Below are 26493 nucleotides of genomic sequence, written 5' to 3'. Positions count from 1 at the left end.
AGTTTGTATCCACAGATTCACAGCCGCATGTAAACAATCACTGGCCAGTTCGCACGCACAGTCATGGGTCCCCGTTGGGAGGGGCTTTGCAAACAGCATTTTCTGTAACAACCACATAGGCAAAGCTTCCTCAAGGCCCAGACCAAATGCTGTTTGTTCTGTTGGCCATGCCACCCCCTATTTCCAGGCCCCCCCAAATGAACTGCATTCTGACCATGTTCCCGGGCCCTTGGCAACTCTCCAGAGTCCCCATCAGGCAGAACTCCGTTTGTCAGCTTCTGTGTCTGTCTGTCCCAAAGGCCTGGGTGTTTTGAGGTCCTGTGTTTTCCTCACATTTGCAGTCAGGTCCTAGCTGGAAGCTTGGCGAATACAGGGCTTTCCAGAAGAGTTTTCAGAGTGAAGGCACATTCACGCAACCTGCCGCAACGCAGGCCTATCATGCCCCTGGAGACTAAGAAGAGTCACACATCTGGTCTCTGTCTCGCAAATCTAAAGCAATCGAACCATAACACAGAGCTTGCAGGGTGCCCTTTCCTCGCAGTGTGCTCCAGATCGTTCCTGCAGATGCCTCTATCCTAGTCCCTAGCACCCCAGAGACGTCCCTGTAGTCACGAAAAATGGACATCTTTATGGAACTGGACAATCAACTCTTCTTCTGCTGTGAAAGGAGGGAAGATGAAACCAGCCCAGGGATGGGTCACACAGAGGAATACGGACGCTGCTGCGGCTGTGTCTCAGATCCAGTATTGAAACGCAGGCTGAGCCGCAGCTCTGATCAGAGAAGACGCTTCACCTCCCTACGTCTCCCACCTCCCTTGTGAAGCACCTGCTCTCCACTCTCAGGCTGAGGTGAGCATTAAATGAGGTCACGCCTGGGGCAGGCTCTGGACATGGAGACACAGCAGAGCTGTGACCTGTGGTCACCAGACACCCTGGCCATTGTGACCCCTGACAGACATTCAACTTACTTTATAGCTGTCAGCTGGCCATTGTACTCACTTCTGGTTGTGATGCAAAAGAATTTACCCGCTTAACATAATTCAAGGGATGGAGAGCTTCGAATCCCATCTTTTTCACTAATACTTTTCCTCACGGGAACCAGGACTCCAGAAAAAGGCCCTGGTACCAGGGATGGGGGCATCGCCACGTGTCTGGTTCACTGCAGACCCCAGAACACGGCTTTCCTGGGTGGAGCCGCAAAAACACATCATTCTTTCTTCTTCGTCTCTTTTTCGGGGCTGCAGCTCGGCAGCTTGTCTACAGAAAGCTTTGTCCTGCCACACTTTCACCTCTGGAAGGCTTTCCTGTGAGTGCAGGTGTGGGGGCCAAGGGCCCGCCTGCTGCACGGCCCAGGCCTCTAATCCCAGCAGTGGAGGATGCTGAGGAGGGAGGATCACTTGTGACCAGGAGTTTGAGACCAGCCTGGGCAACATAGCAAGACCCCTGTCTCCAAAAAATACAAAAAGTCATATCAGCTGGCTATAGTCCCTGCTATTGGGAGGCTGAGGCAGGAGGATCACCTGAGCTCAGGTGTTTGCGGTTGCTGTGTGCTACGATTGTGCCTCTAGCCTGGGCAATAGAGTGATATCCTGTCTCAAAAAACCCCCAAACCAACCAAACAAAAAAGAATACAATTTTGAAGCTGGACTTCTTTACCTGTTTCTGAGTCCTTTGAAAGCAGGGTGTGAATTTATTCCTCTTGGTTAGTCCTAGTCTCTATCACAGCCCACGGGACACCGTAAGTAGTCAGTGCACATTTGTGGCACAAGTGATGAGCAGAGAAACTCACGAGGACGCCTGTCTCACCAAGTCAAAAGCCATCAGGCACAGGACATTCAGGAGCAACCTCTGGACCAGGGGTCCTCAAACTATGGCCCGTGGGCCACATGTGGTGGTGTGATTGTATTTGTTCCCGTTTTGTTTTTTTACTTCAAAATAAGATATGTGCAGTGTGCATAGGAATTTGTTCATAGGTTTTTTTTTTTTGTTTGTTTGTTTTTAACTATAGTCCGGCCCTCCAACTGTCTGAGGGACAGTGAACTGGCCCCCTGTTTAAAAAGTCTGAGGACCCCTGCACTAACGGTTCTCAACCTTCCCAATGCCTCCTAATGCCACAACCCTTTAATACAGTTCCTCATGTTGTGGTGACCCCCAGCCATAACATTATTTTCATTGCTACTTCATAACTGTAATTCTGCTACTGTTATGAATCATAATGTAAATATCTGATATGCAGCATGTATTTTAATTGTTACAAAGAGGTCGCGACCCACAGGTTGAGAACCGCTGCTTCTAGATGGTTTCCTAAGCTGCAACATGAGCGTTCAATGCTGTGAGCGCCTCCTCGAAGCTCTAAGACTCTTTATAGCTTGGAAAGGTCATGATTACCACAGTCACCAGAGCCCAACAAATCTAGATCAGAAGACTTGGAATTGGGCCACTGTGGGAAAGATTATTCTGTAGCAGAAGTCACCATGATAGATACTCCATTTATCACAAATGCTGAACACCCTAACCAGAGCCTCCCAGGGAATACAGGACGCGTCACAGGAACTGGGGCTCCGTGTGTGGGTCTGTGGTCGTTGCCGTGTCTGAGTTTCTAGAAACTACAGGCAGCGCCGGCATCTGGGCCATGGTTACTGCAGGAGAGTTGTCATCCTAAGTGCCCACTTTTCCACAACACCTACAGCATGATGGTGCTCACTCGAGTCCCTTCACGGACTATATAGAAAATATATACACTTTACCCATCCGTGGTTACAGCAGACTTGGCATTGCTCTGTGTGTTCACCTGGTCTGCAGACTAAGTTTCTGAGCACTTGCTCCATACTCCGCAGGACGCTGGTCCAGAGCCCTGGATAGGACTAAGTCCTCACCCGAAAGAGGCCACAGTTTAGTGGAGAAGATAAAAGCAGGCGGCCACACAAATGCACATGAAAGCAGGTAGTGATAAGTACCATGGAGAAAAACTAGACAGGTGGAGGGGACCCAGGGTAACTGGGATCTCCGGGAAGTCCTCTGTGCTCACTCTGGACCTTGTGCCAGAGTTGCTGATGACAGGGCTTCTCTTTTTGGTGGGAAATTTTCCCCTGGGGTCTCAAGTTCTCTCTTTCCTATCAGCAAGGCCAAGGGAGCCAGCATTTGTCAGCGTTATAAGAATAGAACAGAAGTTAGTGAGGCTGTGTGCCCCCGGAATTACACAGCTCGTGGTCCACAGTGGAATGTCCACACTGGCCTGGCAATTCTACAACACCATGGTACAGAGCCTCAGGTGGTCTCTTCTCATTTTCTTTTAATTTTGCTAACTAGTAAGTGTGCAAAGTCAATTATCTCATCCCAGAAAGCATTTTGCTTTATTCCTTTAGTCTCCGTAATAAAATATTTTGATTTGGGCCAGGTGCGGTGGCTCATGCCTATAATCCCAGCACTCTGGGAGGCCGAGGTGGGTGGATTGCTTAAGCTCAGGAGTTTGAGACCAGCCTGAGCAAGACTAAGACCCCATTTCTACTAAAAATAGAAAAACTAGCCAGGTATGGTGGTGGGCGCCTATAGTTTCAGCTACTTGGGAGGCTGAGACAAGAGGATCTCTTGAGCCCAAGAGTTTGAGGTTCCTGTGAGCTATGACAACACCCCAGCACTCTACTCAGAGCAACAGAGTGAGACTCTGTCACAAAAAAACAAAAATTGTTTTTTGATTCGATATAAATAGTCCAGCAGTAATTCTGGAATCGAACATACGAAGCTACTCTTGGTATGTGTACAATTATGTACCATTTACTCAAACAAACATCAGAGCGTCTACTATCTGCCCACCCCAGGCCAGGTGCTGCAGAGAAACAGAGCTGGGAGGAGCAGGGGACAGGCCCTGACTGAGCTGTGAGAGCTGCTGATACACTGGAAAGGCAGAGACTGAGTCAAGTTAAGGGGATGCAGTGTCCCCATGGTGGCTTCTGAGCTGAGACTTGAACCAGCTGGACCCTTGATATGTGGCTATTTCAGTGGCAAGAATGACCAGGTCCCAGGCTGCATGAGGGCCCCTGCATGGTGCACGCTGAGACCACCACACCAGGGTGACGACTCTCCAAGCCTAAAGATATGAGTCCAGTGGCTTACCCTCTTCCTCTGTCATCCCCTTACCCAAGGCCACCATGGGATTGGCGCCCCGCTGCTTCTGTCCCTGTGCACAGTGGCTATTCTCCACACAGCAGCCAGGGTGAGTGCTCAGAGCCCTACGTTGAAGTGAGCACCTCTGTGCAACCTCTTCCCATGGCCCCCATCATCACCCTGGGGTGAATGCTCAGCCCCAGTGACAGGTGTCACAGCTTGGCCTTGGCGTCTTCCCCACCACTTGCCTACCACTTTCCCTCTCATCACTCCTCCCCTGCCATGCTGTTTTTGCTATCCCCAAACAAAACAAGCCTGTTCCTGCCCCAGGGCCTTTGCACATGTTTCCCCCTTCCAGGAATGCCATGTCCCAGAAATCACACACTCCTGTTAGGACTCTCAAAAGCCAGCTCCTTAGAGAGGTCTTCCCAAGGACCCCACCTCACATGGGCTCCTTCACTCTTCCCCCCATGGTGTTTCTCACCAGCTCACTTGATGTATTTGGTCACCGTTGTGGTCCTGGTCTGTCTCCTCTACCAGCATATAAATGCCACAAGGGCACAGACTATCGTGTCTGTCTTGCTCAGCACCCAGAATAGCACCTGGCATGAAGGTGAAGTTTAGTAAATACATGCAGAGTGACCCCCACACAGACAGTGCAGAGTGACCCCCACACGGACATGTGGGATCACAGTCAACACGCCTCTCCTCCCTGTGTTCAGCAGCCAACACCAGTATTCACCTTCCTCGAATGCTGAATGGCTTCCAAATGTCTATCCTTGGGCCCAACCTCTTATCTGAGTTCCTGGCTGGAATATCCAATGGCTCACTGTACATCTGCACTTAGATTCCTGCAGCTTCCTCACCAGGGCTCCATGCTTCCTCCCCGAGTATCTCCACACATGAGGACCCTTCCAACATCCTGCATCCTGGTGGACAGCACCGCTACCCACCCACTGGGTGAGCCAGAGCCCCAGGGTCATTCCCGAGGTCTCCTTCCCCACCCTCCCTAGCCCTCCCCAGCCCAGGCCTGTTGGCTTTGCTCCATCTCCATGGCCAGGGCCCTTATCCCAGCCATAGGCACTTCACTCCTGGACTAATGTGACAGTGCCGTAACTGGCTCCCCCTGAGCCACCTCTGGGCCCCTCGTCTGCTCTCCACACAATAATCAGTGTGAGCCTTTGAAGCACATCTATGATCAGGCCACGCCTGCACCTGAGTCAGTGGTTCCCGTCCTCTGCTCTCAGGATAAACATCAGAGTCCTTCTTGTGGCTTCTGTAAGTGTGTAGGACAGTCAACCAGGACACAGCAAGACAGCTGAATAGGTGGTTAAATGGTGAAATGCCCCCATTCCTCTGGGTCAGTAGCCATTGCCAGCTGGGCGTGGTGGCTCACACCTGTAATCTTACCACTCTGGAGAGGCTGAGGCAGGAGGACTGCTTGAAGCTAAGAGTTCAAGACCAGCCTGAGCAAAAGCAAGAGCCTCTCTCTACAAAAAAATTAAAAATTAGCCAGGCGTGGTGGCAGGTGCCTGTAGTCTCAGCTACTCGGGAGGCTGAGGCAGGAGGATTACTTGAGCCCAGGAATTTGAGGTTGCTGTGAGATGTAATTGTGCCACTGCACTCTAGTCTGGGCAACAGAGTGAAACTCCATCTCAATAAATAAATAAATAAATAAAGGCATTCCTGTAAAGGTATCGGGGTATGTGTATGTTCTTAGGTATGAATTTCTGTAGATATAATAATCATGGTGATAATAAAAATTAGTAGACTCAGACTATGCAATTAGAAAACTGCCCTGAATATTCCAATGTCTTTTATAAAAACCAAGAGTTCTTATCTTCATGCTTAAGTAATTACTTCCTGTTATACAGCACAGATCCTTTCCACAAAAACATACCATCTCAAAGTGTGTTACTTATGTAAGAGGAACGTTTGCTCTATCGCCACAGTCACCACCCATCAGCTCAGAAGGCTCGAGCCAAAAGCAAATTCTCAAGCCAAGACCCGGGGCAAGAGCCTGCTTTTATCTTCTCAGAGCAACGGATGCGTGTTCTGAAGAGAAGTTCTAGTACCATTAAGACGCGAGCCCTGCACCCATTAGGAAGAAGGAGAATTGTCCCGGCGGGGGCACTAATGTGCGTATTGCAGAGGAAATTCAGCTAGTAGAGTTCAGTCTCCACCACCAACACCCTGCCTTCACATGCAAAAGCCAAGCCACCCCCTACAACCAGAGTGAGGCTTTGGCCTGACAGCTCCTCCCAGGTGCAGCCACCTGCAGCCACCCGTCACTGCTCAGCCACAGGCCACTAGACACAGATCAACAGGGCCCATATTCAGGTGCCAGGAGAGACAGCTATGAGGAGAAGCCAGCAGCAGGGCCCTGCACCTGTCCATCCTCCCTCCAACACTCATGTCTGCATGCACAGCAGCGTCCTCTTTGAGAAAGGCTGGGCTCAGCCAGGACTGTAGACTCCAGCCCGAGGCAGGAGCCTCCTCTCAGCCTCTAGCAGGGCTAACGGCTGCTCGTGACTGGCACTGAGCGGACTGGAAATGGGACCTGGAGCCTGGTGCTTGCTGCGCCCTGAGCGGAGGGGGTGCCCTGAGAGAGAAGGCAGAGGGGACAGGCTGTTATGCCCAAGGCCGCGCCAACAGGAGACCAATCAGGGCAAAGCCATTCCCACTCCCCCTCCCCGTGTCATCAAAATCTTCCAATTTCACACAGAAAATGAGCGGCACGTTTGGTTGTCCCCATTTCAGCTGAATGGATTCCTCTGAGAGCTGCAGTCTTAACCCTTGGAAGGTCTGATTCCCTTCACTGAGGAGGAGCATTTGTCTGTATTTCTCCAGCTACGGCCTAAACACAGAAAGCCTCAGAGTGTGCATGTGCCTCTCCCCTCTGCCCGGGGACAGAGGGAGCCGCCCCCCATTCACAGGGTCTGTGACAGAGAAGTTGCAGCCAGTGCCGCTGTTTCTGTGATGTGGTGCTAAGATGTCCTAAGCCGTGAGCAGACCAGGACTCTCATCCTGCCCCGGCTCTCTGCTGGTCAGGGTTCCAACCTGCTATCCCAAGGCCAACCTGCAGCTCTGATATCTGGTTGGAAGCACCGTGGTGTTCTCCAGGCTGGGGCTGTGTGGGACTGGTGTCCTCAGGGGAGGGCCTGCTCCTCCTGGCCCAGGGTCACGTTCACATCCAGGCTGCCTGTTTCATTTTCCCTGCACAGCTCACTGCTGGGGCCTCTGCCTTCTGTCCCACACCTGCCCTGCTCCCTACCCCATGCTCCATACACTCCATCCTTTCTGGTCTTAGCGCTGTGAATTTATGCCACCCCAAGACCAGCTGAATCCAAATGGGGTCTTCGCCCCAGGAGAGAGAGCAAGGACCATCTTGCGTTTTCAAAAGAGTCAGGAGAAGGAGGGAACACAGGGAAGAGGGGCAGGGTCTGGGGGCAGAGGCACGCCACCCAAGGAAAACACACCCTGGTTCTGGGAACCTGCCCCCTACTGCTCATAAAAGCCACTCAATCCACCACAACGCGGACAAACCAGGAAGACACTGTGCTAAGGGAAAGATACTGGTCACAGAAGGACAAGACCACGAGGTTGCTGCGGAGAGCGATCAGATGCCTGGGGTCTGAGACAAGGGTGGGTGCCAGGGATGGGGAGTGGGGAGTGGTTTAATGGGGGCAGTTTCCATTTTGCAAGAAGAAAAGAGGCCTGAAGATGGTTGCACATGACAAACGCCTATGTTCCACCGCTCAAAACAATTAAAAACAAATTTTAAAATGGTTAAGATAATAAACGAAAAAAAAATAAGGTCACAATTGGTGAATTTGTTGTAAATTAGAAACCATACTAGCATGTGAGCCTAAATATTTATGCTGGCAGGAGACACCAACAGAGCAAAACACACCAGTCGTCAGCACTCAGGCCCAAGCCGCGGGCACCCACTCTCTTTCTGGGTTATTTCCTCTTTAGTCAGTTAGTCCCTAGATCTTTGACCCAAAACCTGAATCTCTGCCCTCCAATCCATCCCGGACACGTCATGTGTCTTTACGAGTCCCCTCTGGAAATGGAGCCCCTGCTGCCAGCTCAGGAGTTGCCTCAGAGTCATTCCGGAGCATCATTGGCCCGGGTCAGAGCCGCCCTCACCAGCACCTGACCCTGGGGAGCCCTCACTCGCCTATGTTCCTCTGAGCCCAGGGGAGAACCCAGAAAGGCTGCTGGCAGAGAAAGGAGATGTAATGTCCCCACTCACACAACCCCCTTCAAAGGCCCTTCCTCCTGCCACATTCAAAGGCCACATATTCTAAGATAATAGCAGGGACCGACCACGACTTCTAAAAGAAAAGACCGCAGGGGATTGGAGCGCGGGCCTCGCTCACACTGCTCAGGCATCGGCCTTCTCTGTGGGGCCCTGTGGGGCGGCACTAGTGCAAACACCAAGGTTAGGGCCTGCAGTGGCGGAGCCTGTGGGGACTTTTGAGGCCACTGGGAAAAGGTTAATAGAGGCAGTTTCAAAGCTCTCAGGAAATGGCACCGGCAAGAGCCATTCTGTGAAGACAAGGGGCCTGCCGCCACCACACTTACCTGGTTACAGGTGTTAATGTCTACCCCATTCCGCAGGTGATCCAAAGCTTTGTCCAAGTTACCTGATCTTGCTGCCCGCAGAAAGCTGGTAGCAGCATCAGCCTGTGAGGAGAGACAACAGCTGTGAGTGTCCTCTGTGTGTGAATGGCCTCCCTGTCCTGCCCAGGCCCCTGTGCCAGTGCCCTTGCTGGCCCGCTCTGGAGCTCAGAACATGAGCCTGCCTTACAGCCCAGCCCCCGTTCCTTTGGGGATTTTTTTTTTTTTTTTTTTTTTTGTAAAGACAGAGTCTTACTTTACTGCCCCCAGTAGAGTGCCGTGGCATCACACGGCTCACAGCAACTTCCAGCTCTTGGGCTTATGTGATTCTCTTGCCTCAGCCTCCCGAGCAGCTGGGACTACAGGCGCCCGCCACAATGCCCGGCTATTTTTTTGTTGCAGTTCGGCAGGGTTTGAACCCACCACCCTCGGTATATGGGGCCGGCACCCTACTCACTGAGCCACAGGCGCCGCCCCCTTTTGGGATTTTTATAAGCAAACATTCTTGGCTAGGAACCAGGAGGGCCCATCATAATAGAGGGATCCCATTCCAGGGGCTGGTGCTCAGCACAGCCTGGGGCTCCTCTGCTTTGATGTTTCCAGACCCTTGGTGAGTTGTGAACAAAAACACCCAAGGAGGCAAGTGAGGAGGCAAGCGTGTGCTCTTGGGTACTGTTTATTTTTCTCTTTTTTTTTTTTTTTTTAGTAAATAGCACATAGCACTTACTATGTGCTAAGAGCCATTACCAGCCCTTTACATAAACAAACTGGTACAACCAACCGCAACTCAAAAATATTCAGAGAAAAAGTTAAAAAATAACAACAGTTAAAAATAATACAAATAAAAAAGGAATACAGTACGGTGACTATTTACATAGCATTTGCACTGTCTTAGGTATTCTAAGGAAGCAGAGATGATTTAAGTGTATGGGAAGTGACGCTCACGGATGTCAAAGGCCATATGGGGGCTTGAGCACCTATGGGTCTTGGTATCCATGGGGGCCATTCCCATACCAAGGGATGTGACACATATTTACATGCACACACACATGTGCATTGAATCCTCATGTTAACACCCTAAGAGGTAAGTATGACTGTGATCTCACTCTACAGAGGAGGGAACCGAGGCACAGAGAGCTAAAGTGACTGGGGCAGAGTCACACAGCAGGTGGGAAGCTCTGACACCCAGGAGCTTCCCTGTCCAGCTCTGCAGCCAGGTCCATCCAGGCTGTAATACGAGGGTCCGTGAGATTTCCCGAGGGACAGTAAAGCAAGGGGGTCTCTTTACTGTTGCTCCCCCACCTACCCTGGGAGTATCAAGACCCAGGAACATTTGTGTGCATTAAAGATGAAAGACGGCCAAAGAGCATGAGAGCTGGGGCAATAAAGTCAAGTCGACTGATGCAGACAGACAAGAGGCGACCCAGGCTCAGAGGAGCCCAGCCAAGTGCCCTGGTCACACGTACTGAGCCCACTGGCTCCCACCTCCTCATCTGCAGGCTGGGAGGGTCCAGCCATTCTCACAACCTCATTGTGACATTTAAAGAAAACAGTACTGATATCAAGTGTGAGTAGAGTGCTTGCCACATAGCACACACAAGGCTGTCTGTATAGTAAGAGTGGCCACGTGTGCGGAGCCACGTGTGGAAGCCACGTGTGGAAAGCATGTGATGTCATGCGTCCAAAAATGTGGTCCCCAAACCCCCGGCCACAGACCAGCAAGAGCCTGTTAGGAACCAAGCAGCACAGCAGGAAGTGAGCGGGAGACTAGCAAGCAGAGTGTCACTGTACAGGTATCACAGCCGCTCCCTGTCACTCGCATCATCACTGGAGCTCCGCCTCCTGTCACTTCAGGGTAGGCATTAGATCCTCCTAGGAACATAAACTGCGCATGTGAGGGGTCCAGGTTGCTGCTCCTCTTGAGAATCTAATGCCCCACTCCCCACGCTGGTCGGTAGAAAAGTTGTCTTCCATGAAACCATCCCTTTCATCCAAAAGGTTGGGGACCACTGCTCCAGCAGACTCACGCATGGTGGCCTCCTCTCCAGCTGGGGCGCCTCTTTCCTCTATGTGTCCTCCTCAGAAAACACATTAGATGGGACTGAATGATGCCCTCCAGAGAAACGTCTTGTGAATGTGACCTCCTTTGGAAAAAGGGTCTTTGCAGGCATCATTCAATTATGTCTCCCTCCACCCTGAGTTCCTGCCGCTGTCCCTGACTCCAGGCCCGACATGCCCCCTGCATTACCCAAGTTCAAGTCCAAGACCGGCAGCTGCCTGCCCAAGTCAGACGCACACCCTGGTCTCACTGCCCCACCATTGCCGGAGGCCCCCTCTTCCCTCCTCCCATGCCTGGTGGCACTACCATGCTCTGGCCACCACCTGGCCTGCACCCTGGGCCCTCCCTGGGCCCTGAAGCTCTCCCTTACTCTGGTTTGCAGACTCCAATTACTGCCAGCAGGGTGCTGTGCTCAGATCCTCAATATTTACTCTCTTTAAATCTAGGAACATTGACCAGGAGGTCTCTGGTTATTTACATTCTGCGAGTCTTGTCCTCCCAGCCAAACTGCTTGCTTCTTGGGGCAGGGACCAAGTCTTCTATCTCTTTTGAATCTTTCAAAGCCTTAAGTGTTTGCTAGGCCCAGACTGCCCGTGACCCGAAGCACATGGCATACGTGTCCTGGGCTCCCCAGCAACGCTCCTGTGGTGGAGAGAGCACTGCAGAAAAGATCAACCTATCAATTCCCCATCCTGAGCCGGACTCCCAGAGAAAGCAGAGGAGTGACAGTTGGTCTCTCAGTAAACATCTGTTTAGGCTGCAGATTCAGAAAATCTGCCAGGAGTCTACTATTAGGAAAAACACCTTATTATTCCCAAGAATGAGAGTGTTAAAGAAACATTTCTCCTACCAATTAACTACCTTTTGCAACATAATAGTGGGATTCAGAATGAAAATGAGGATGGCTGGATAAAATTAGACTCCATATCAACTGATGACAACGTTGGACTGTTTTTAAAGTACTGAATCCAGGAAACAAAGCAGAATATTTATGACAGACAGACAGCCACCCACACAGAGGGCAAAGGAGCCCAACCTAGACCAGACCAAGGAGGGCTAAACGGTTTCCATGACATAATAATACTATTGTAATACCAGTCATTGGGCCCACCATGTTACTAACGTTGTGTCTTTTAGTTTTTATTGCAGCCTGAGAGGTGGGTATAATCATCATCTCTGTCTCAGAGGGGGTAAAGCTCAGGTTTGGAGTGGCTCTGCAGAGAGAGAGGTGTGAAGCCTGCAACTTTCCCCGGGTGTCTTCTCAGCAGTTTCAAACCCGAAGGGGTCCAGACAGCCCTGACACATCTGTGCACCCAAACAGCTAATCCATGCCAGAGAAAAAGTCCTGGGTTCTGTCACCAAGGACTCTGTCCAGGCCAAGCGAGGTCTCTAGAAAGGAGTCATCTAGACTCTACCTCGCAGATGATGAAACTGAGGCCCATGGAAGAGAAGTGACTGGCTAGGCCACCCAGACAGTTAGAAGTGAAGTTCAATTGCTAAGACTTCTTCATTTCTCCTTTGGGTCTTCGGTAGGTATAAAGGGGTCAGAACATAAGCAGGATCCTCGGGGCAGCTTGGAGGTGAACTGCAGGTACCCATGTCTCTCCCACTGGCCACCACGCACCACTCACTGTGTTTATGGAGATCCTGTTTCAAGCCCAGTTCAAAGGAATCATCATGCAAGCACATATCCGTGGTCCACTCCAGGGGCCAGGTAATATTTAAGGTACAGAGCAGATGGTCCTCCATGGGACACCCCTTCAGCCTGTGGTCCTCTCTGAGACAGCCCTGCAGCCTATAGTCCTCCCTGGGACACTCCTGAAGCCTATGGTCCTCCCTGGGACACCCCTGCAGCCTATGATCCTCCCTGGTACATCCCTGCGCCTATGGTCCTCCCTGGGACACCCATTCAGCCTATGGTCCTCCCTGGGTCACCCCTGAAGCCTATGGTCCTCCCTGGGATATCCTTGCAGCTTATGGTCCTCCATGGGACACCCCTGCAGCCTATGATCCTCCCTGGGACACCCCTTCAGCCTGTGGTCTTCCCTGGGACACCCCTTCAGCCTATGGTCCTCCCTGGGACACTCCTGCAGCCTGTGGTCCTCCCTGGAACACTCCTGCAGCCTATGGTCCTCCCTGGGACACCCCTGCAGCCTATGCTCCTCCCTGGGACACCCCTGCAGCCATTGGTCCTCCCTGGGACACCCCTTCAGCCTGTGGTCCTTCCTGGGACACCCCTGCAGCCTATGATCCTCCCTAGGACAACCCTTCAGCCAGTGATCCTCCCTGGAACACCCCTTCATCCTGTGGTACTCCCTGGGACACCCCTTCCTGGGATACCCCTGCAGCCTATGGTCCTCCCTAGGACACCCCTTCAGCCTGTGATCCTCCCTGGGACACCCATTCAGCCTGTGGTCCTCCCTGGGATATCTCTTCAGCCTGTGGTCCTTCCTGGGACACCCCTGCAGCCTATGATCCTCCCTAGGACACCCCTTCAGCCTGCGATCCTCCCTGGAACACCCCTTCAGCCTGTGGTACTCCCTGGAATACCCCTTCAGCCTGTGATCCTCCCTGGGACACCCCTTTAGCCTATGGTCCTCCCTGGGACACCCCTGCAGCCTGTGGTCATCCCTGGGACACCCCTGAAGCCTGTGATCCTCCCTGGGATACCCCTGCAGCCTGTGTCCTCCCTGGGACACCCCTGCAGCCCGTGGTCCTCCCTGGGACACCCCTGCAACCTGTCTGTCTGGTTTACCTGCTCCAATTCAATGACCTGTCCTCGGTGTATTCAGAAACAGTCTGTGTCAGACAACAGGCCCAAAGGAGAGTCAAAAGAATCCACTATGTGCCATTACAAATATTTATCTGAGTAAATACTAACCAGAAAAACAACTAACTATAAACCTATCTCTGGGCTTTTATGAAAAACTGGAGCAAAGGGATTGGGCCTCTGCAACTGCCACCCATTCCCTTTGGGGCAACCTCAGAGGAGGTTGGGAGAGAGCAGCCTGGGGAGCCAGGAGGATGCTCATCCTCTGCACCCAGAAGGCCGGTCTGCAGCGTCCAGACAGCCTGGACCACGGTGAAGAGCTGGCCCCTCTGTGCACCCCCAAACCTGCCCTTGAGTCTCTGCTCCCACTGCACTTTGAGCTTCCCTGTAATCTAATTTTATTAGCGAGTATGGGGGGATACATAGTATACATTTCCATGTCCTTGGCCCACATCCCTGCTGGTTAACTCATGTGACGCCCCTGAACTTCCTTTCTAAATAAACGAAGCTCTTCCCATGTTTCGATGAATCTACATAAATCAACTCCTTTGTTCTTCCCAGTCATCCCTCAGGGCAGGTGCATTTATTATCTCCTTTCTGCAGATAAGATAACAGAGTCACAGAAAAGTAAGCAACCTGTCCAGAGTCACACAGCTTGTATGCAGGTGGGCCAGGATTTGAACCGAGGGAGTACACCTCACGGTCTCTCTCTTTACCATGTGCTACATGGGTTCATGGGTCCCTCATTTTACAGTGCTTATAAGGTTCCTCCCAAGTTCAGGGCTGGCTGGAGAACGCCTTCCGCCCGTGTTTAGAGGCCAGGCTCACTGCAGGAGCGAGGACAGGGAAGAGGGAGGAAGAGAACATAATTCCTCCTCCCGGCTGCTCTGAAAAGGAGGTGAACCCTGGTTACCTGAGCCATCCAGAGACTATTATTAAACTTGTACTTCCTACCTGGGGTGACACCAATATAGCAATAGATAAAGTCCAGAGGGGCTCTGGTGTCCCTGGAGGGAGTGGCCGGAAGCTCTAAGAGTCACCATGCCTGCCACACACAGGCAGCCAGGGCTTCAGAAACACCAGTGGCAAAGTTTCTTTTCAAACCAGGTGAGGATGCTGGCACCTCTTCACACCTTCTCTGGGGCTTGGGGGTGGTCTAGGTTTTCCCCAGGACAGATGGTGACTTTCTTCCTCAAGGTCTTTAGTACAACATTCCTATCCAAAAAGATGAGGAGAAACTGAGCTAATATCAACTCCTATAAATGGCAAAAGGCCATAGCTCTTTCCCAGGGGGCCTGTTTGGGGAAAAAGCAGCTTCTTTAACAAAACCACTGTCAGAACTCCCAGGGAGAGATTCGATCTTTCCTGGGGGACCTGTAGCATGGCCAGAGGACAGACAGAGTTTCCAGGGCTGGTCTGTCTGCCCTGACGCAGGGGAGCTGAGAGCTGCTATAGAATCAGCCCTGGGCATATTCCTGGGGGCCAGGCCAGGCCTCAGCCAGCACATCTGAGTGGCGCCTGCTTTGTCCCCTGCACTGCTGAAACACAGAGGTGACTCCTGGGCCACAGTGAGCGCAGGGTATTAGTTTTCTTCCCTTTTCCTTCCAGAAAGTTGTGCTCTCCAGCTTCAAAAACGGTCTCCGGTCTCCCCAATCAGACCACTGGCGAAGATAAAATGCGCGATTAAAGTGTCCTTGAGGAAACAAGAGGCGTGAGCAGGAGCGCTGGATCCCTTTCAATCTCCCAACTCGACCACAGGCCTTAGGGAAGTCCCCGTGGCTCCCTGCGCTCTCCACCGGGTGATGCCCTGGCCACCTCGGCAGGGAAGGCCTGGCTGGGAGGCCCTGCCCTGCCACTTGATGCTGCGCGCCCGGTCCAGGTTCCCAGACCACAATTTCCCCTTTGCTGGGAGGGGAGTGACAACCCAGCCCGGGCGCTAGGGTCTAGGTGTCCAGCGTGCTCCCATGATCCACCAGATCTGCCTTCCTCTGCCCCCATTCATTTCCCACCGCCCAGGGGCCACTGGGCCACTCTCATACCTAAGGTTTAGGGGGCAGACGCGCCGCGGGCCAGCCTGCCCCGTTCCGGCCAAGCTCAAGGCAGTGGCATCCCCACCCCCAACCCCACCCCCACGCAGAATCCGCTGGGGGACTCAGGCCCAGCTGCCCTCGGAGCAGCTCCGCGCTCCCGCGCGCACGCCCCGCCCGGCCGGCCGCAAGTCCAGCCGCCTCCCTGCACCAGCCCCGCCGCAGCCTCCAGGCCAGAGGAATTTTCCTCTAGATCCTGCTAGAAGCCTGGGCGCCCAGCGCAAGGCAGCAGAAGGGCGGCCCCGCACCCGCCGGGGAAAGTTAGCGCCCAGGACCGGGCGGGGAGCCGCAGCCGCAGGATGGGCGCAGCAATCTGGCGCGCGGCACAGCGGCCACCCAGCGCCCCGAGGCCCGGCCCGGCGGCCGCGGCTGCTCGTCCACTCACCGCAGAGTCTGGCCCGGACCTGCCCTGTCGCGCTGCCATCGTCCCCAGCCCGAGCTGAAATCCGAGCCCTGCGCCCGCTCTCCCTCCGCGTTATCTGCTGGGCCGCGCGGGGAGCGCCAGCAAGTTACGGGGCATCTGGCTAAAAATACAGGCGCCCTCCGCTCGGCTCCGCTCCGGCGCCCCGGACCCTCCGCCCGCCCCGCCGCTAATGGGAGCCCTTCATTTTCTCTCCATTAGTATGTCAGACGGGAAAGTTAATGGGAGGCTCTCCGGAGAGCAGGCACCTGCTGCCAAGCCTGGGGCGGAGGTGCGGGCGGGGGCGCGGCCCCAGCTGCAGGTGCCGGGCGGGCTACGGGCTCCGGGCGCGCGTGCTGCCGCTGCAGAGGGGAGGCCCACGCGGCCAATGGAGGTGGGGAGCTCCAAGCTGCGCAGCGCGCCCGCCCTGCCTCCCGCCACCCAGCCGCCCTAGGGAGCGGGCCCCGGGGCCTGCAGAGATGGCCAGGGTGAGCTCAGCAAAGTCTATTTATGCCCCATAACCAATTTGCATGTTTTGAGCTCTTACAGCGTGTCCTGAGATACCAGTTAATCAGCCGGTTCCAGATTGGGCCACCGCGCAAAAGGCAGCCGGAAGCAAGGGACAGACCCGTCACTACCGCCCGGGGTTTCTGATGCTGAAATGCCATCGTCACCTAAGACTGTGGCCATGAAGTATGCTCCCAGGATTCTGCTCTGGGACCATTCTCGCCTTTTCATGAGGTCAAAAACATGTCAGGAGGTGGCAAGACTTTGGGGCGGTACACCAGGGATGGTTAACAGCAGGCTCAGCTCTGCTGCTGAGAATGGTCAGCAGGCAATGCCAGGGCAGCCGACGACGGCGCTGCTTGCTCACTTCAGAGATGCTTTGTATCATGAGCCTGGCTTCCTGCGCTCTTCAAATCCAAGTCCAGATACATACCAAGTTCTCCTTTCCTCACCCAGGTGCCCTGACTCCCCGTGCATACAGTGAGCTGTGTATTGGTGGGGGGGCTGACCAGCTGAGCACTGGCCAGCCAAGGGTCCTACTGCATTACCTCGTTTCATCCTGACTGCCACCTGTAAGGCAGACAACGCTGCCACAGCTGTCTGAATGAAGAAATCGGGCTCAAGGCAAGACCTGTGTCACCAGACCAGTGTCACCACTAATAAATGGTGGGTCCAACTGGCCCCACAGCAAACTGACCCAGAACCTGTCCATGACCCGCACTGGCGAGATCCCTGACAAAGGGCTCAGTGTTGGGGACAGATGTGGGTAGAGGGTGTGCCTGAGGGGCAGAAAACACTGGGAGTATGTTACTAAGCAAGGCACGCTTCAAAATCGCGCAGCAGCCAGGAGAAAGTCCTGAAGATGTGAAGTAAGGATCAAGAGAAAAGGCCAGGGTGTTGCCAAAAAGAATGAGCTGAGGCGCCGTGATGTAACTCCTGTGGTGTGTGGCATAACTGGAATTTGAAGAAACAACATCAGAATTCTGCAGGGAGGACCCCCCCCCCCCAAGCACTGGAAACTGGACATGAGGACAGCAAGCTCTGGAAGGCAGTGTCTTGGGGCTCCCCTGCTCCCCAGGCCCGCACTGCCAAGACACAGGTCACCCCACAGGCTTCTGGCCTCGTGCCTCTGAAAACTGCGTCCCACCCTTGCTAGAATCCTCTATACAGAAAGCTTCAATTAATAAATTGTGGTTACTGGAACAGCCCTGATCATAGCTCAGTAGACTACCTCCAGGGATTCTAAAGCACTATCTAACATTAATATTTACAGAGGGAAAGAGTGCCTTGCTAAAATGGGTGAATAATCTCTATGATACTCTCAAAAACACCAGTACAATTGACTTGCACAATGAACCAAAAGACTGTTTTTTAATAACTCTAACTGACATACTATGAAATGCATATTTAAAAATGCACAATTTGGTAAGCTTTGGCACCTGTATACCTCCGTGCAACAGGTGCCAAAGCTTACCAAAGCTTACCTTAACTGCGTCAAGGTATGAACGTATCAGTGAACTCTAAAAGTTCCCTCATGGCCGTGACCCCTGCCTCCTGCTAGCTAGTCACCATCCTCAAGTGTGATTAATCTTAACTTAGACATCCCAATAGATGTGTAGTCGTATCCCACTGTGGTTTTAATCTGCATTTCCCTAATAACTAATAATGTTAAACATCTTTTTCAGATATTCATCTCCCATCCATCTACCATCTTCTTTGGTGATGTAGCTGCTCAAGTCTTTGGCCAATTTTTCCCCCTTTCTCCCCTTCCCCCCTTTGGCCAATTTTTAAATTGGATTATTTGTTTTATTATTGAGTTGTAAGAGTTCTTTTTTTTTTTTTGCAGTTTTTGGCCAGGGCTGGGTTTGAACCTGCCACTTCCGGCATATGGGGCCAGCGCCCTACTCCTTTGAGCCACAGGCGCCGCCCGAGTTGTCAGAGTTCTAACTATACAGACTATCTGTCTTAAAGGTGAGATCATGTAAGATCTTCTAAGTAAAATATTCAAAGTACAACAGCAAAAAAGTCCCCAGTCCTACTTTGGCACTCAGTTCTGATAAGTCATAAGCTGTGTTCTTTATATTATACAAATGCTGTGGGTTAAGTACAGAAAAAGAGGAGACAGTCATAGTGGACCAGAAGCTGAATGTAAGCCATGGCATCGTGAGTGTAATAGGAAAAATAGATGCTGAGGTATTAACATAGGACTCTAGTTCTCGGGACTGCCAAGAATTGACAGTAGCTGTGACCTCATTAAGAATAAGGCTTTGAAACGTAGACACACATTGAATCAGGAAAGGCCCCAGAGGAGGAGAAGGGATACAAGACCGACATGTTGCTGGGTGAGGCCTGAAGTGAAAAAACTGAGATGACGACATTGAAGAAGAAAAGGCCTTGAAGTGTAAAGTCCCCCAGCACAGCAGCCTGGAACCCCAGGGCAGAGCTAACTGTGCAGAGGCCTGTCCCAGGTGTGGCAGCCTGGCACCATGACTAAATGACATATGTCTCGCGGACAGAGACAGCTTATGTCACATATTCTGTGTTCCTGTCCCCTCTCTGTCATGTTCCCACCTGCTTCCCCTGGTGACAGGCACAGTGCTTGCTGACCGGTATTTGAAGGATGATCCACCCACCATTTCCACAAGTCCTAAGGACACTGTAAGTCTTGGGGTTCAATTGATGTAGAAAAGATTTAGATTTGACAGAAAGAACTTTCCAGCTGTAAGAGACAAGGGACTTAATAGAACTCATTTATTCAGAAAGGGGTGTATCTTTGCTGGAGATCCTTCCAGATAGCAGGGAGAGAAAACTCACGATTTGATAATGGCACCTAGAAGCCCCAGGTACGCTAACAGATTCGGAAGGGTCTCTCTGGGCCCTAAGGATTCAGAAAAATGAGTCATTATTTCTCTCCCCCAAATTGACGGCTCCCTACGCCCTCCATCACAACCACAAGCCATCATCCGCTCCTTCTGTCTCCTAGGCTTTTCCCCACACTTCAGGGCTGTGCTTTTTAACGTGAGCATTTAGTGTGCCAAGGAGCTCAGCTAGAAGAGTCACTAAGACAGAACCAAACCAAGAGAAAGACACCCATGGGGTACAGAACGGCTGGAGCCTCCCAGCAAAGACAGCAGACCACCGCTCCGTCCCATGGCTTCCTGGAGTCTGAGGGTCTTTTCCAATCTTGCTAAATATTTTACCTGCTGTCTCTCTGCAGTTCTTTCTGCAGACAAGCAGGAGGTATTGGTGGTGAGGTTCTGTCCTCCAGGGCACATGCAGCTGCAGGAGGAGCTCCCGATGCCACATTTACCGCCCGCAGCTTGGTACAGTGGGCTGTTCCCAGGACAGAGGGGCCCTGAGACACGAGGGGGCCGGACAGCACAAGCTGGACCTGGAGGGTCCCAGCCCAGTGGGATTCTCAGATGACTCAGCCCCACGGGCACTGTGTGGGAGCAAGAGCCGGCCTGAGTGGGACACAGGAGGCTCCACCCTGCAGGGACAGCTCAGGGACCCCAGAGAAGGGCTTCCTGGCACCTGCGGCAAAAACTGCCCTGTTTTAACCTTTTGTGGAATCAACACAAACCTAAAACTAACTTAATAAAACACCATTACTTGTTTTTCCAGACAACTTCTTAAAATATTTGAAGATAGTAGGTTTACTACCGTTGAGCTAACTTTTGATAAGGGAAATAAGTTTTCCGTGTGCTGGTTTCCTTATCCGTAAAAGGGTAAGTACTGGGGGAATAACATAAAAATGCCCAGCACCACTTCTGGCACATAGCAGGTTAACGACAGTTGAGGCTCTTTTTCCCCTCCACCCTCCCTCCACCCTCCCTTCCTTTGCTCAACTACAGCAAAGGTTAGAGGTTAAGTTAAAGGTTAAGGTTAAGTTCTCCCTCAGAGGTGTGGAGTTTGCTGACTGATCTTGACTCAGCACTGGAAAATCAGGGCCTGGTCACTGCTTTCTCAGAGTCTAACACCCCTGGCCAAAAACAGGACCTCAAGAAACTCCCACGCTCCGCTGGGGCACCCGGACCTCTGGGCTTGTAATTCACTCTTTCCAATTTCTATTTTCTCTGCAGCAAACAAACAATTCCCAAGCTGTGAATACAGCTGCTAACTATGCCCCCAGCCCCGGGCCTGACGACTCCTCCAGCCTGCTGACCAGCACTGGGAGCTCTTCTGTCTGTTCCGTCCCTCGACCGCCCAAGGAGGCGGCCTTGCTACCAGAGCCCTGGGCGCCACCGATAAGGGTGGGCCCTGGGAACTCCACCCTTTCCTGAGAAAGGCCGCTCAGTTTATCAGCCCTCAGGGCCAGACGACAGCCCCACCCTGGGCAGTGTGTCAGCTATCAAGAGCATCACTGCTGGGGAAATGTTATCCGTCACCTTCCCTCAGCACCCTCCCTCCACCCCATATTAATGAGGAAGAAGTTTACAGAATGTTCCATACAAACACTACCTTGAATAAGAAATCCGGCCTGACTGTCTTAAAACCTTGTCATTCCTTCTTAACCTTGACAGTAGTGGTGTAAGAATGGGAGAAGAAAAGAGACTCTTGGTTGTTTTTCTGTTTAACTTTGTGTGGGGAGTGCCCAGTGGCTGGTTCAGTAGCCCTGGGCATGCGGCCTAGCTGGAGAGAGGGACGGCTGGTGCAGGCCGAGGGGGTCTATTTAAGGAGGTGACCAGAGCCGGGATCGGGCTCCAGGGAGTTGGCACTGATCTCCAGCATGTTCCTTTTAAGAGGGTTGGCAGCTCTAGGGTCTATTTTTAAACCCACAAGAAAAGTGCTTCCAGGGAGGCTAACACTAAACCCGAGATCACTGGAGGAGAGGGAGGGGAGGGTGCAAGGCTGAATCTAGGGTTTTCCCTTCCCATACAAACAGGGGTTTCCCTTATTCCCCAGACTGGATACAAACTGTCCCTTCAAAATTGGACCTAGGTAGTGGAAAGAGTTTTGCATGCTGGGTCTATTTTTGTGGGGTTTCTTTTGTTTTGTTTTTGTTTGAGACAGGGCCTTATTCTGCCCACCCAGGCTGGAGTGCAGTGGTGTGATCACAGCTCCCTCCAGCCTCAAGCTTCTGGGCTCACATGATCCTCCTGCCTTAGCCTCCAAGTAGCTGGGATTACAGGCAAGCACCACCACACGCAGCTAATTTTTTAATTTTTTGTAGAGATGGGGTCTTGCTATGTTGCCCAGGTTAATCTTGAACTGCTGCCTCAAGCTATTTTCCCATCTTGGCTACTTTTCAATATTGAGAATTTTTTTGTTACCCCCATTCCAAGTGTGAAAAATCAACATGCTTTTTATATATCTGGCATCTGCCCCTGTTCCTATTTTCACATCAGATGCTCTGAAACCCTCACTACCTCCAGCACTGCAGAGCCTGCAGCCAAGAGTTTGCCAACAGGTGGATCCAAGCAAAGTCTGGGCACCCCCATGGGTGCTGTGCCAGCAGCCCAGAAACCGGCCCCTGTGCTGGACAGAAGGGCAGCACAGGGGCCCACATGGCAAGTCTGCAGGGGACAGGAGTATTTTCCCAACAGTGAGAAATAAACAGGCATGCAAACATCACTGTTTCTCATCAAATAACCAGATGAAGAGAACAGAAGGTTTTACGCACAGTAACAAATTTCAGCTTCTCTTTTTAGATAAGATACCAGAACCAGAATTCCTAACAAACTAAAGGCCTTGAGACCAGACAGATGCTTCTGCCAAGCAGCTCTGCGACCACCCAGGACTCCTCGGGCAGGAAAGTGAGTATGAGATGAGGAATCTCCTACCATCCATCCTGTTTGGAACCCCTAGGTGGTTCTTCAGTTGAACAGGATGGAGTTATGTGCCCCAAATCAAGCAAACAGGAGCCCCAGCCAGGCCTGGTCAAAACAACAGACAGGAGTGTCAGCACATCACGGCTCCATAAATGTTAGGTGAACTGGAATCCAAATGAGCCATTGGATCCAGATTTTAAAATGAGCCATACCAGTGAAAGAAAAAGAAACCAGATGCTCAGGTCTGGCTGACTAAATTGCTCGCTTCCCCATAAGCTGTCATGGCCCCTGTGGAATCAGCCTTGGGACTATTGTCCTTTCCCAGGAGGGGAAGTGATAGGTGACACCCGTCCCCGGGCCCTGGGCTGTGCTGTGCAGAAAGGTCTCTGCACCCCATCCACACCCTGATCTCCATGAGTCCTAAACTGCCAGCCAGGCCCAGCGGAGCAAGTCTGTTCCTTCACTCCCAAGACACAAGGCTGACAGTTTCACATTAGTTCATGCCCCTCTGCAGAGGGTGAGATGTTGGGGTGCCACACAGGTGCATGAAGGCGATTCTAAATGTGCCCCATCACCCAGTGTGCTGCCTGTGTGGCAGAGCCGTGCCTTTTCATTTCCCCTCTGTGTGAGGAACGGGCTACATTTAGAACTGACTCCTCAGAACATATTGCTGATTGGGGAGCTCAGACTAGCATGGAGATCACATGCGTTTTGGGGAAACATGCATGGGCGGCTCTGCTAACTACCTCTCGTGTTTCCAAACATCACAGAAACCTCCCCCTGCAGCCTGCAGGCGCGGGGTGGGGACAGGGCAACACACCTCAGAGAAACTGCAGAATCAAACTCACGTGGACTGTGATAACAGGGAAACTTTTTTCCACATTGCCAAACAGGCTTGGGTGTTGGCAGTGAACTCTAGGCCTTAAGAGTTTCTGATGGATGCCCAGAGGTCAGGCAGCCAGGCATGGCCCACTTGCCTGGAGTGACCCAGGGTCCTGCCCTTTCTTAGAAATGAGTCCTGCTTTATAGGAGCCATCATCCGGAGCAGGCAGGGCCAACCAGGGACCTCCTCAGACTTCTCCTTTATTTAAACAATTTGCTCTGGAAGTCCAGAGCCAAGGTGGTGGCTCATCTCGAACCACAGGGAGACCTGCCTAAGGTTCCAGAGGGACCTGTGCCCATCAGCATTGGTCCAGCCTTTGAAGCCAGGCTTCCCAGCTTGGGGTTGGCAGCCTTGGCCCATCCATTAGGTTCACGCCGTGTGACCCCATCCAGGGCCTCTGCCCATGACAAGTCACTGCAGTGATGATGCAATACAGACGGAAGAGGAGGAAGGGGGGATAACAGAGACAGTGAACAAGCTGGGCACCGTCCTGAACATGTTAGATGTCCTAACACATTTAATCCTCACTACTGCCCTCCCAGGTCGCTACTGTTATTATTCCCATTGCACAGAAGAAGCAGCGGAGGCCTGAGAACGTTCAGTAATTTGCCCAAAGACGCCCAAGAGTAATATGGGGCCCTGGGTGGTATACCAAGCGCGGGAAAGGGAGCTGCTCTGAGTTCTGTACCATTATACCGCCTCAAGTGGAGAAAAGTGGAGTTCAATGTTCTCCTGTCAGAATTGCTGCATCTTGGCAATCTGTTATAACAAGGGCATCTTTAATAATCTGTCATTCTTCCTATTCAGAGAGGACTCCAGCTGCAGATCAGAGATGTGTTCAGGGCAGAAATGTGAATATAGGCCCTCCAGGGCTTAAGGAGAGGGGATTGAAACCATCCTTCCTGAGAGCAGTGGGAAAATTGAGAGCTTTGAAATGATCATCCCCGTCTATTCCAATGTGTTCTCTAGAATTGTAACAGTGATGTCAATCCTGGACTTCAGTCCACCCTTCTGAACCAGGAGGCAGAAGCTCCAGGAAGCAGTGCTAAACCCTGGATCTTCATTCAACCCCAAGGAAAGACAATGAACTAGACAGAGCCCCAGGGACCCTGCTGTGAAACCCACTTCTTCCCTTTCTTCGGGGCCCCTGCTGGCTCAATGCTGACTGCACGAGTTTCCTCTTCCTTCTTGGAGCCAAAACATTACAAAGCAATTAAACCCAACGAAACTACAGACCAGACTACCTGCATCTCCTGAACTGTGCAGGTCTCACAACTGAACAACAGGAAGCCAGGCCCGTTCCTCCCGGCTCCACGTGGGTCTTTCCAGCAGGGCACTCAGCCACCACCCCTGCAAAGCACCCTGGCATCAGTCTGCGGCTTCCTACCCCTGTTTTCTCTTTACTACGAGAGCCCATGCTGTACCTAATACTTCGCCCGGGACTCATATTATTCTTAATAATTGAATAGAAACCATTATCTTTCTATTTAATCCTCTTGTGAATTCTGCCTGGCTTTTCTTCCAGATAGCTTTCCATATAGCGTTTATATCTTCTGTTTTATAATTACTTACATTAAAAAAGCGAGGAAACAAGCTACAAATCTCCAGACACATCTGCACTTCTTTCAATCCTGCTTCTCTGCAGAAAACCCCGTCCACGATGGGGGGCTCCTAAGGTACGCTGCGAATGTGGATGTTTCTAATCTATAATAATGATAATGAAATAAGTCTCAATGGCCCCTTTTTAGAAAATCTTGGCTTCTTAGCTTTTTAAAGAAATAAAATGTTATAGCTGTATTGATGTTCTTTCCATCTCTAGAGTTCAAGGAATTTAGGAAGACCTTATTTCTGCTCCAAAATCAATGCCAACGTCTACTTCCGTAAGCTGCTTTACACAGTGACCTTTCTCAGCACCCCTTGACCTTGAACTCCTAACTAAAGGAATGTTGCGTATTAGAAAAATCATTGCCCCAATGATTCAAGGATCACTAAAACAAAGTAAGACAAAAAATTTAAAAAATTTTTCTGGAATGACTGAGCTGGTCCTTAGTCTCCAGAGAGAGATATTTCCAGGATTTCTGAAATAAGATAACAGGATACCCATCAACATTTCCAAAGGAAAATAATCACCAACATCCACATCAGTCTCTAGACCCACAAGTGTTTTTAGGGTGAGGGCAACAGGGATAAAAGATCCACACAGAACTCAGTGGTACCAACTATTGCTTCTCCTCATTCTTTTTTTTTTTTTTTTCACTCAAATATGAACTGGTGAGTTGCTATGTGCCATGTTAGCACCCAGTGGCAGACACAAATTAGTAAGCATATTTTATGTTTCCTGCCCTTGGACGGACTGCAAACTAGGAAAAGTGAAAGCTACAGCTATATAGAAAATAAATAAAACAATAGTAAGACAGTTGCTCAAGAGATGTCTCATGACGGTGCACAATTAAATACCAAATGAGAGGTTGCAACATAAAACACCAGGAGTTCAAACCAGGGCTTGAGATCAGAGAGGTTGCAGGACTGAGAGGCAGTCAGAAAAGAACCTTACGGGACCGCCAGGTTTCAGGAAGTCGGGGGTTTGATTTCAACACCACTACTGTTTACTCGGAGCCCCCTGTGTTCCAGGTACCTGGTCATGGAACAAAGGGAACACAGGCTTCCTGCTAATACCCACATTAGAATACTTATGTTAGGCCATGGTGGCTCACACCTGTAATCCCAGCACTTTGGGAGGCCCAGGCTGGTGGATTCCTTGAGCTCAGGAGTTTGAGACCAGCCTAAGCAAGAGCAAGACCCCATCTTGACTAAAAATAGAAAAAGTAGCTAGGGCTGGGTGAGGTGGCTCACACCTGTAATCCCAGTACCTGGGAGGCCAAGGAAGGTGGATTGCTTGAGCTCAGCAGTTTGAGACCAGCCTAAGCCAGAGCTAGACATCGCCTCTAAAAATTGCCAGGTGTCGCCTGTAATACTTGAAGTAGGTGGATTGCCTGAGCTCACAAGTTCAAGACTGGCCCAAGCAAGTGCAAGACCCCGTCTCTAAAAAATAGATGAGCGTTGTGGCAGGTGCCTGTAGTCCAGCTACTTGGGAGGCTGAGACAAGAGAATCACCTGAGCCCAAGAGTTTGAGGTTGCTGTGAGCTGTGACATTACAGCACTCTACTGAGGGTGACAAAGTGAGACTTTCTCAAAAAAAAAAAAAAAAAAGAAAGAAAGAAAAGGAAAAAAGAAAAACTAGCTAGATGTCATGGCAGGCACCTGTATTCCCAGCTACTCAGGAGGC

General features: G+C 51.5%; 1 protein-coding gene across 8 annotated transcripts in view; it reads right to left on the bottom strand.

Moving 5' to 3' along the window:
• Nucleotides 1-26493, bottom strand: part of ANK1 (ankyrin 1) — a 199252-nt gene that overhangs the window by 86956 nt on the left and 85803 nt on the right. For 4 of the 8 annotated variants that reach the window (XM_053578494.1, XM_053578493.1, XM_053578495.1 and 1 more), the window contains exon 2: nt 8695-8796. In XM_053578494.1, coding sequence (XP_053434469.1) covers nt 8695-8796 — 102 coding nt within the window. Of the gene's footprint in view, nt 1-8694; nt 8797-16031; nt 17789-19753; nt 20035-21014; nt 21034-26493 lie in introns of those variants that run through there. The other 4 variants (XM_053578499.1, XM_053578500.1, XM_053578496.1 and 1 more) reach the window with 4 other exon arrangements.

Source organism: Nycticebus coucang, chromosome 24 (genome assembly GCF_027406575.1).
Source record: "Nycticebus coucang isolate mNycCou1 chromosome 24, mNycCou1.pri, whole genome shotgun sequence".
Taxonomy (NCBI): domain Eukaryota; kingdom Metazoa; phylum Chordata; class Mammalia; order Primates; family Lorisidae; genus Nycticebus; species Nycticebus coucang.
The sequence above is the reverse complement of the archived record's forward strand: the minus strand, read 5'-3'. Positions and strand labels throughout refer to the sequence as shown.